Genomic DNA, 12,298 nt, shown 5'->3' with positions numbered 1-12,298 from the left:
TATATATATATATAGTGAGTCTCTTTTTGGATTCTCATCAGTTTGTCTGTGTGCATGTACCATCTTGACCACTGTAGCTTCACAGGAAACCCTGCTATCTACCTGGTGTTGTTATAAGGCCTCTGATTGTGCTCCTTGTTGTAGCCTTTCTTAGCTGTCTAGTTTAAGTTATGATGAAAATTCAGCATCTTTTCACATATCAAAAGCACTTGTATTTTCTCCTTTGTGATGGAGTCTTCTACATCTGTATTAATTTTTCATTGCTATTGTAAAAAATCTCTCAAACTCTAAGGGTGATGCAATGACTGAGAAGGGATATGAGGGAGCCTACTGGAGGCTGGGAATATTCTATATCTGGTACTGGGTGGTGATTTTTTTTTGTTATAGACTATGCAAAAACTTGTCAAACCAAACACTTATGATTTGTGTGTTTTACTATACATGCATTCTACTTGAGCTTAAAAAGTGAAACAAAACCACACTGAATAGTTCCTCACCTATCAGATTGGCAAAATTCCAAAAGTTTCTTAAAGCACTATTAGGGAGGCTGCAGAAATAGGCGCTCTTATACATTGCTGGTGGGAGTGAAAAATGGTATAATTCCTCTGGAGGCAGCATCTTACAAAATAACAAATACACTTGCTCTTTGTAAATACACTTACTTTCACTTTTAAGAATTTATCCAACAACTACCCTCTCCCACACATGAAATAACATGTGTACAAGATTATTTGCTGCATCACACCTTGTAATAGAAAAAAACTGGAAAGGACCTAAATGCCCACAACAGAGCGCTAGTTAAATAAATGATGGTGCCTGGATACACCAGAATGTTATGTACCTGTAAAGAAGTGGGAAGGCTTTTATACTGATGTGAACAGCTGTCCCAAACAAGATTTGTTGGAAAAAAAAATCAGGCATGAAGAAGTATGTATGGCATACTACCATTTATGTCAAAAGATTAAAATCTTGGGATTGATTTATACACACTAGAAGAAACTAGAGGGACAAGAAGAAACTTCTCACAGGCATTAGCTGCATATAAGGGTTCTGGAGAACCAGACAGAAAAATATGGTAAGAGGGAGGTTTTTCATTTTAAATCCTTTTATGCTTTTGAAATTTTAAATAATATGCCTATATTAATCACTCAGCATTAAATAAGAAAATTATTTTAAGAGGAGAAGGATGCTGGATGGAGGAAGAAGAAAAAACAGTTGGTATTCCATAGCAATGCCATCAATTTCATAATTTTATTTGGTTATTAGACAGAGAACTGTATAATCTTAATCGAGATATTTAGGCTGAATATACAGAAGAACTTTCCAATATGAAGGGGAGCCACATATTGAAATAATCTTCTCTGGTGGTTTTAAAACAGGCCAGACTCTCCCTGGCTTATAAGAAGACAGCATCAGGCAGTAGACCACAGGCCCTGATGATAGAATCCTGGTTACAGACCCAACACACAGATTCACCTTCACCCTATGACCTACATGGGCCACACCACTCAGCCTGAGTTCGGCTCCCCACATCTAGAAAATGGGGTTAACATGGTGAATGTGTCATGGCAGACCACCCCTGTCTTGCCTGCTGCTCCCTTGGCAGTATACTTCATCAACCTGCCTGTTCTGCTCCCCACTCTGTCTCTGGTGAATCCTCTCACCACCCCTGCACCCCTGGCCTGTACCCAGTTCCGTATGCATAAATAATCAAATCTTTAAAAAAAAAAAAAAGTTGGGCCCTCCCTGGTGGCGCAGTGGGTTAAAGCACTGCACTAAGAAGCTTAAGCCACTTCCGCATGAGTTCAATCCCCGCCTGCCCCGGAGGTGACCACATGGCGCGGCAGACCTCTCCTGACCCGCCTGCTGCTCCCCTCAGCAGTGTACTTCATTGATCTACCTGTTCTGGTCCTCACTCTGTCTCTGGTGAGTCCTCTCACCCTCCACATCTCTGGCCTGTACCCCAGTTCTGTACGAATAAATAAATCTTTAAAAAAAAAAAAAGGTGAATGTGCCAATCCATCAACTGCTGTGAGGGTTCATGGCATAATATAGGTAAAGTCATCACACTCTGCCTGTCATGCTGTGTACAGCACAAGCTTGTCCTACCCTCTAATTTCCCCATAGGCTCAGGATTTGGAGATGATGTCTCTCAGTGGCATCACCAGTTTTCAAAGGAAAAAAAAAAGTTTTGTCTATTCACTTCTTATATGACTTTGCTTGATGGGTTTCAGGCCCAGATCAGATGTTCTGCCACATATATTACAATGGTACAAAGGTTCAACAATTGAAAATCATCAGTGAAATGGAGGGGTGAAAAAAGATCCTTGCATAGATTATAGCTGCAATTTGGTGAAAGAACTGGCTTTGCTTAGAGGAGGAGGAGATACCACACTTCCCTGCCAAATATCTAACCCTTTAACAATGCCTGTCTGGCGAGCCTGTGTGCTCCAGGAAAAGGCCACCAATAAAATCCTTTCCAAGGGTCTGTGTGGAGCTAGGAGAGAGGAAATGCAGTCAGCTTTTTTTTTCTCTGCAGGAAGGGGAGGCTGAACAACTGCACATCAGGAGAGAAGGCAAACAAATTGCCCATTCAAGCCAAAATAAGCTGCTCCTGGGGGAAGCAAAACAGCTGGAGCCAATTCAGCCAGACAGGGAGGTGAGGACCCTGAAGACAAGGTGGGCCCGGGGAGCCTGTCTCTGGCAGGCAGGGTATTCTGAGTCAGTGGTGGCTACGTGCCCCCAGCTCACCTCTGCTGACCCCAGTCTAGGCCTGTGAATAGGAGCCAGGCAGCCAGCCAGCTTTGTATGATATGGAGGAAAATCCTGGATGGGAAGGAAGAGCGCAGCCCAGCAGTGAGCCTGCAGGACGTGCCTGCTATCACGGACAGGTGCTCAGCAGGTACCTGACGCTCCTGTGCCTCTGGGAAGAACAACTTGTAGCGATGCGTATTCGTGAGGATGATTTTACAAGAGGACCTGGATGTAGTAATGCAGGTCCAGTGCTGCAAAGTGAGTAAAAGGAGGCATGCAGCGGGAGTGTGGCCAGGCCAGTGTGGCCACCGGCCTCTGCTCGTGCCCCCCTGAGTGTCACTTGGGTTTCTCTATATATGCTATGGAGTTGCAGCAGATCTTCTTTCTTTAAACTCTCATACCTCACCATCCTACCTAGCCCTGGGGGTGCCTGGCAGCAAACACATAACACGTCAAGAGAAATTTCACTGGAAAATTCAGGGAAAAACCAAAGCAAACTGCAAAAGAAGGAAAGAAACCTAGAAGGAAATAGCCGAGTGGCATTATTGTGATCCCCTGAGAAACCTGAGAAGAGGTTGCTGTGGGACTTTCCTCAAGCTGGCATATGCAGGCCCCTGGGACAAAGGGAACAGAACCCTGACCTGGAATAAATCTGGGTCAGTACTGTTTCAGGGTTGCTGGGTATCCAGAATGCCCAGATTAAGGTCCCCAGGCTCCAGTTTACAAATCCTTTGTACAGCTACTCTGAGACCTACTCTGAACCTTGAGTCTGGGTGGGGAAGATTCTTTCTCTTTAGCTGCTAAGAGTCCTACCCGCAACCTCAGGCCTTCTTGCAGCTCAGTTATGTGCTTCCTCCCTTGAAGCCTCAATATAATAATAGCTGTCACTGTTAACATGTACTGACTTTGTACTATTGTGCCAGGCACTGCTCTTAGCACTTTGTGTAACAACTCTGTAAAGTCAATATTATGATTTTTTTCTAGAAAGAGGCAATCAAGACACGGAGAGGTTACGCTATTTACACAAGGTTACATAGCTTGTATGTGGAAGACCAGGACAAATCAAACCAGGTTATCAGTCCCAAATGTCTGTGCCCTTCTTAACCACCACCCTCAGGGCCACAGGTCCTTGGACCTGATAAAGAGCGTCCTGGCCGGCAGGCAGATCTACCATTGGCTGCCACTCACCCTGGGCAACCTGTTAACCTGTTTAACCTCTGAGTCTCAGTTCCTTTCTCTATACAGTGGGTGCGACAATTACACCTCACGGAGGTGTGTCCATCACCTAAAGCCACGTGTGCCCTCAGTTATGCCCTTTCAGCCATCTATTTCACCTCTCCTTCCGCTTTGACTTGTCTGTGGCACATTCATTAGACATTAGGTCTCTTTATACCCTTGAACAAAGTCTGCCTTCTTCATTTCTGTAACTGTTTTGTGCCTGCCGTGGGCGGGACACAGTCCCCACCTCTGAGGGGCTGGCTCTTGGGGAAGGAGACTGAAGGCAGAGAAACCCACTTGAAGTAGGCAACAGCAGAGGGACTGAGGGGAGAAGCCGAAGTCAGAGCCAGGCTTTTAACGAGTAAGCACTCTTCTGCGGTTTGTCTCCCTGTCGCTGGCCTCCTGCCAGGGCGAGCAGGCGGCTTCTTGTCACTTCATAGTGCACAACTTGCACCCTGCAGGGCACCCACTGAGGGCCTCATTCCTCTGGCTGCAGGGAGCCTCTGCTCTCAGCTCACAGGCAGGCAGGGAGATATGTCCAGAACCCCGTGAGGTGCATATTTCCTAACTGAAACCGTGCACTCAATGGACGGTGCGCCATGTTCTCAGTGCTGCAGACAGACCGAAAATAACAGGTCTGCCCTCAAGGCGTTCATCACATGCCCTGCTCCCCTAGTGCCTCTGATGGTCTCACTCGGGTAACGCTGGATACGCCTTTCCAGAACCTTCTGTCCCCCAAGAAATACTTCACTAGAACAGTTACACCACCAAGAGATTCTGTCCTCTCATCACCCTAACCAAGGGAAATGAAAATTATAGATATTTAATACTCCTGCATTATGCCAAGTATTTCACATACACTTTCTCACCTAATCCTCATGACAACAATCCTGCAAAGCGGAATGATTCTTGACATAGGTGAGGGAAACATGGCAGCAAACCCAGAGAGAGCTGGTTGAAACAAGGCTGCCTCTGGCAGCTCAGCCTGCCGCCCTGCTTGCTGGCCTCCACCCCCAAATCTGGATTTTGTACTTTCATAGATTTCGATTCCCTCCAATCTTCTTACTTGTGCTGATCCCAGAGGAAGCCAGCCTTGCCCAGTGCAGAGACAGCTGCAGTAGCAACATCCTAGGCACTGCCTCTGATTCTCTGATTAGCCTGTCTTAATTACACCCAGGCTACAGCAGCTCCGGTATAAAGTATCTGGTGCTGCTACAAAGCATGCAGGCTTGCTGTGAACATTTCCTTGCTCCTTCTCTGACTCCAGCCCTTTTCACTAACAACCCGGCCCCTCCCCTTGCCGGCAGGCAGTCTACCTCCTCTGCTGTCCTTGGTTCTGCCTCCTTGCACATCTCATTCAGGCCTGCAAAATAGTGCCTCAAACTGCTGCCTCCCCAGGCAGTGGGGCCAGTCTAGCTCAATTCAGAAAAGAGTGCTTGAGTCTCTGCTGAGTGCCAGGCGGGGCTTTGGTTGCTGCAAACAGGCAGGAAGCAAAAAGAAAACACAGAGGCCTTACTCTTCAGAAGTTTACAGTGAGAAGCTAGGAGAAGGTAGGCAGAAACAGAAATCACCCACAACAGGCAGACAGTGACGAGGTTATAATAGAGACTTAAAATGTCACAGCTGGAAGGGACCTTGGTTTTTTTTTGCTTTGGTTTCTCCATTTTACAAATGGGGGAGCTAAAATCCACAGGAGATCAATTATTTAAACTAGAGATATCAAGTTAATAAAACCTAACATTTCTACCCTTGTTAGAAGCTAAATCCTGTTCTTCATTCTCTACATATATCAATTTATTTAGGTCACACAACAACCCTATGAAGTAGAGGTTCTTGCCCTCCTATTTTATTTTTTTCTCTCTCACTTTAAAGATGAGAAAAATAAGGCATCAAAGGGTTCAGGATCTCATCCAAGTTCATACAGTAACACTAATAGTGGAAGCCTGCATTGAACTCGGGCCATCTGACCCTATACTTCAGCCTCTTTGGCGTCCTGTGACGTGAGATTGAGTCTGTCCGTGAAGGTACTAAGAAGGCTTCTTTTGAAGGAATTACTCATAGGCCTCATTATAAAAACAGTGAGCCCTGGTAATCCAGAGGAAACCTCAATGAATCAGCGGTTTGGCTTTAACAGGGAATTCCTGAGTGCCATAAAATACAAGGCAGTGAGGGCAATGAGCAGAGTCCCGTGTTTCCAAAGAGCCAATCCAGGAGACAGAACTTGCTGTAAGGGATTTACTGAAAGAAGCAGGAACTACCCAATCCTCTTCCCCTTTTCTCTCGAGCTTCCTACATAAGATGCCCCCAGTCTGTAAGACCGTTAACATTCTCAAATACCTCTTCCTGAGGCAGGAAGGCCAGCTCAGGCACCTTAAAGAAATACTCAGTGACCCACGGGGATTACAACTGAAATGGAAAAATGCACAGAATGATGTAAAAATAAACTATTATACTATTTTTTAAAAATACTCAATGATGAGGAATGAAATTCTTAGAAAAAGGGATTTCAGTAGTCTTGGTCAACCAAAGACTACCATTTCCAAGAAGCTGCACTGATACACACTCTCTGACCACTAGTGAACCAAGAATCTTCTCTAACTCTGCCACAGTTTCAGGATAAACAAGGGTACTAGTATAGTAATCACTTACCAACCACTGCCAGATTATGCTCTGAGCCACAAGAGACCTGTGAAAGAAAGAAAATAAGTTACATGAAAGGAAGTGAAGATATTTGCATCAGTATATTTTTTAGGATCACAGTTATTTTCAAAGATACTATCCCTTTTGGGGGAAATTTTTAGGAAGTACATAGACAGGGATGCCATATACAAAGGGTAAGACTATAGCTACAACATATTGCCACATAAAGAAAAAAATACTATGTGGCATGAAAACACATTTTGGGGGGCCTCCCTAGTGGCACAAGGGGTTAAGTCTCAGCATTATGAAGCTATCTGCAGCCATTGCAGCATTAGTTCAATCTCTGGCCACGAAGCTGACCCATATGGCACAGCAGACCTCTCCTGTCTCACCCACTGCTCCCGTCAGCAGTGTATTTTAGTCAATCTGCCTGTTCTGCTCCCCATTCTGCCTCTGGTGAAGCCTGTCACCCCCTAGCACCTCTGGCCTATACCCCAGCTCTTTTATGCATAAATAAATAAAACAAATCTTTTTTTTTTAAAGAAAATATGGGATTTTTTCCCCTTTAAGCAATAAGACCATACGTGGTCTTTTCATCCTTTCCTCTTTACTGTTTTTTGTTTTTCAAACTTTCTATAATGAGCACAAAAATGGAAATATATGGCAATGTAAGTGACAGATTTACAAAACTGGGCTAAAAAACCCATCCCTCTCACCTGGACTGATAAAATGAGCAAAGAATTCAGTGGAACAGACTTGTCTAAGGAGAAATGCCCGACTTTGCTAGTCAGCTCACTCTCACCGGTAGCCACACAAACAATCTGCAGGTCTCAGAACATGACGCGGTCTCTTACACCTCTAGGCCTTTGCACAGGCTTTCCTTCTGCTTGAGTGCCTCTCTCAACTGCCCATCTAGAAAACTTATTTTCAGCTTCTAAAATCGGAAAGCACTCACCTCACTCCTTTGTAATTGCTTTGAGATAAACTCAAGCACTCCTTTCACTATGCAACTTATATATGAACCCTGTCGTAGTTTACTAATCTCACTGCCTCTGACATTTTTCATATAACCTCACTAGACTACTTGTGTCTTCAGGACAGGGCTGAGGCTCATTCATCCCTATATTGCAAAAATGGATTTCTTAAGATCCATAACTCTGCTAAATGAATGAGTAAAAGAACCAAATACATAAAAGAACAAAGATCTAGCACATAAAAGACATCACTTTGGGCTCTGAATCCAGAATTTATACCCAGTGAGAGACATTTCTTGCCTTTCAGTCTCCACCCATGTCTACTGCTAGAAGTGGTTGGGAATGTGAAAACAAAGAATTTCCTCAGGGGTGAATGAAAGGAACTCTTACTCTGGAGAAGCATCTTGTGACCTTTACCAGGGTGCTTACTTTAGCTCCTAGCATTAGTAGGGTATCAGGTACTCATGAACTGTCAATGTTGGATGGGCTAAAGATTGTATGGTCCAATATTTCAACATTACGGGGGCAAAACTGAGGCTTACGGAAAGGAGGCAATTTGCCTTGGGTGTCAGCAGGTGTGTGTCAAAAATTAAGAGTCATTCTGATTGTCCTGATTCCCACAAAGGCAACTTTCTCAATGCTACAGGTTCTCTTGGAAGTGATGTTCAAAGGTAATCAGCACAGGTTCCAAGATTTAAGCTAACAGATTCAAAAAGCCAAGTAACATGTTAGTTGATGAGAAGGGGCAGCAAGACATTCTAGGCTTTCTTCCTTGTAAGAGCTTCCCAGACCCCTCCTTCCAGAGGAATGAGGGCTACCCACACTTAGGTGAACTCTCTAGCAGTGTCTGGTAAAGAAACACCAATACAGTTCACCCTGGTAAACATTTCCAGGTTGTCTGGTCTCTGAACTCTTTGCATCAGGCTCTGAATCTCATTTATGGGGGGAGTCACACTGGGCCTCAACCAGGGCCACACACACAGCAAACAAAGTCCATCACACACTTCCTGGTAGGCTGAGACTGGTTCCCTACGTTCTGTCACAGGAGGTTTCTTAAATAATTGGGAAAAATTTAGATGTCTAACAATAGCAGAATATGTATATAAACTGTGGTAGAACTATCTGATAAAATAGTATGTATCTTTGGAAGATGAAGCTTACAGTAATAGGAAAATACCCAATACCATGTGAATTGAAAAATTGCATAAAAGTGTATATATAATATGATCTATAAAACAACATGATTGTAAAAGACCAGAGGAAGTGAAATCAACTCAAAAAGGATTAAAGACTTGTATGTAAGGACTAAAATCATAAGACAGAAAAAAACAGAAGTCAACAGCTCTTTGACATTGATCTTACTGATGTCTTGTGGATTTATCTCCAACAGCAAGAGAAACAAAAGGAGATACAAACAAATGGGACTATATCAAACTAAAAAGCTTCTGCACAGCCAAAGAAACCACTGTCAAAAATGAAAAGGCAGCCTACTGGATGGGAGAATATGTCTGCAAACCACACATCAGACAAGGGGTTAACATATAAAGAACTCCTACAACTCAACAGCCAAACAGCACCTTATTGCTTCTTGCTGTCTATACACTATCACTGAGGTCAGGAGACTGAACATCACAGGCCACAAAATCCCCATGCGACACTCCTGATTGAGAAATGGGCAGAGGGCCTAAACAGGCATTTCACCAATAATATACAACAGACACATGAAAAGAGGCTTACCATGGCTTATCACTAAGGAAATGCCAAACAAAACCACAACATTTCACCTCATACCAGATAGAAAAGCTATTATCAAAAAAATAAAGAAATAATAGATGCTGGCAGTGAAGAAGAGAAAAAGGAACCCTTGTCCACTGTTGGCGGGAATGATGCAGCCACATGGGAAACAGTATGGCAGGTTCACAAAAAAAATAGAACTAGCCTATGACCCGGTAATCCCACTTCTGGATATTTACCTATGAAAAGGCTAACTTGAAAAGACAGATTCATCCCTATGTCCACTGCAGCACTATTCACAGTAGGCAAGATATGGAAACAACCCAACTGCCCAACTCAAAAGGGTGACTGTTAAAGAATATGTGATATTCACATGTGATGGAATACTACTCAACCATGAAAAGGATGAAATCTTGCAATTTCTGACAAGATGGATGGACTTTAAGGGGATTATACTAATTGAAATAAGACAAAAGGAGACAAGCAAGTACCATATGATTTCACTCCTTTGTGGAATATAAAGAAAACAAAAACAAACCTTAATTTTGTAAACAGAATGGCATTAGCAGAGGGGAAGTAAGTGGGAGGAAAAGGCAAAATGGGCCAATAGGTAGCAGATGGTGACTAGACATTTAGTTGCGGGCATGATGAGATAATGTAACCTGTACAGTTTTGTGTATTAATGTTAACTCAAAAAGAAAATAAAACACTTGAAGAAAATACATCATAATGTTAACAGTGATTACCTCTGGCCTAGGAATGAGGCAGGCATTATGAGTTTATTTTTTCCTTTTGCTTCTGATATGCTTTGAGTTTTACACACTATTCTTATTATCAGGAAACACACACACACACACACACACTGCAGATCCCATTAGAGGGATAAAAAAAATCTGATAATAAAATTATAAACCAAACAATTTAAAATTTATTTTTAAAATTTGTAAAATTAAATGCTACAAAAATTTGATATGTTCTAAAGTAGTGGAGAAAAATATTTGAAGGAACTACAATGAAATATAAGAATAGTTGTATTATTCTGTTTTTCAAATCTTCTTTAATTATGGGGCAGTGATAAGAGCAGGAATTAAAGTCGCCATATATTAAAGACTTATATGTGCAAGGCACTTTAAAACATTATCACATTTTAACTGTCACCATAATCTTCTCAGGTGGATTTGGCTTTGTTCATTTTAGAGATAAGAAAACTGAGGCTTATATAAATTAAACAGCAACAGCAGAACTAAAACCCAGGTCTGCCCAATCTTCATGCTCTGTATACTGTACTGTTATATCATGTTACCTACGTTTTAAAAAATATATAATCATTTCGTTTTGCAAAATGCAGGCCTACCTCTGCTAGGGTGCCCTCTGGGAATATTGACTGCAGCGCTGACCAACCTGAGGACCAGGGACTTCCAGAAACAAGTCACTGACAAATGCCAGGATCAGGCAGCAAATGCTGCCCTGAATTAATGAGGGAGACAGTGATGAGTGGATTTTGTCAAGGCAATGTAGAGCTTGAAGCTCAACACTCCCCACTGCTTCTTGCTGTCTATGTGCTGGCATAGAGGTCCGGAGACTGAACACCACAGGCCACAAAATCCCAGGGCGGCACTCCTTCAGCAAGATTGTATCAATGATCATTTGCTTCATATTGCTCTTGTCAGCATCTACCCAGTGCTCAGCTGCAAGCAGCTTTCTAGAAGACTCTGTTAACAATGGCAGTGTGCCCAGAGAAAGCGATTCAGTGCCAGGAATTAGGTGAAATCTAGATCCTTCACTTTCTGGCTCTGAGACCTTCAGCAAGGTATTGAACTTTTCAGGCCTCAGTGTTCTCAGGTGTAAAAAGTAGGTAACAGTACACATCCTGACTGCCTTACAGACCTGCTAAGGACAAGTAAGACAACCTGTCCCCCACAGCCATGCATTTATCTTGCTTATACATAAAATCCTTACAGCCTCCCAGTGTTGGGAAGGCAAAGTCTACACCACACAGTATGGCTTACAAGGTTTTCATGAGTAGGCCCATTAACATCTTGGGCCTCATTTCCCCCCTCTGGTACTCACGAGCCCTCAACTTCAAATAGCATGTTTCCCTGCTGCATTCAAACCACACTATATTTTCTCTAAGGACATCACAAGATTTCAGGCTTTTGTGCATGCTCTTCTCCTTAAATGGAATTCCCTTTCTCCCACTGTTGACATAACTAACGCCTTTAAGATTGCTCAAACATCACCTGCCTGACTTCCTGAGGCAGAGCCAGCTGCTCCACCCTGACAACTCCCACAGCACTCCTCATCATGGCTCTTATCACAGAGAAGATGTCTATTTATGATGTGAACATGTGTTAGGTGTCTCTGTCTCTCAGACATCCATCAGTGTCTGTCCATCAGTGCCTCTGCCACACAGCCCAAGTACAGGGCACGAGGAGGAGTGGGGAGTACAGAGGTAAGGGACCCAGAGAAGTCAGAGGATTCCAAAAGCAGTGTGAGTATCAGTGTGATTACTCCCACCCAAATGGAGAGGTACAGTGAGGACGGGAGGGGAACAGTACTACAAGAATCGAGTGTAGCAATAATGAGGGGGATCAAAAGTAAGGTAGGGTTCTAGGAGCTAGCACAGCAAGAAGCACCAGCAGGCCAGCAACAGGGTCAATCCTGGGAAAAAGAGTCCCACTATAGACAAAGTAGGCACCAGCTTGCCAGGGGAAAGGAGGAAAATTTCTTTTATTATTATTATTTTTTTAATAGAAGAACTGGGGTATAGGCCAGAGGTGTGGGGAGGGGGTAAGAGGATCCACCAGAGACAGAATGGGGAGCAGAACAGGCAGTTCTACTGAAATACACTGCTAATGGGGAATAGCAGATGAGACAACAGAGGCCTGCTGTGGGTGTGGGTCAGCTCCCTGGCTGGGATCGAACACAGGCCATAGTGGTGATAGTGTTGAGACTTACCCCCAGGGCCACCAGGGAGG

At 43.5% G+C, this 12,298-nt stretch overlaps 1 protein-coding gene across 1 annotated transcript in view; it reads right to left on the bottom strand.

Annotated features, from left to right (window-relative positions):
• SERGEF (secretion regulating guanine nucleotide exchange factor) overlaps nucleotides 1-12,298 on the bottom strand; it is a 192,827-nt gene that overhangs the window by 65,773 nt on the left and 114,756 nt on the right. Inside the window, 1 exon segment of the mRNA XM_004683595.2 lies at nucleotides 6,622-6,658. Coding sequence (XP_004683652.1) covers nucleotides 6,622-6,658 — 37 coding nt within the window.

Source organism: Condylura cristata, unplaced genomic scaffold, assembly GCF_000260355.1.
Source record: "Condylura cristata isolate star-nosed mole 26May11 unplaced genomic scaffold, ConCri1.0 scaffold00015, whole genome shotgun sequence".
Taxonomy (NCBI): Eukaryota; Metazoa; Chordata; class Mammalia; order Eulipotyphla; family Talpidae; genus Condylura; species Condylura cristata.
This window is presented reverse-complemented; position numbering and strand designations above follow the sequence as displayed.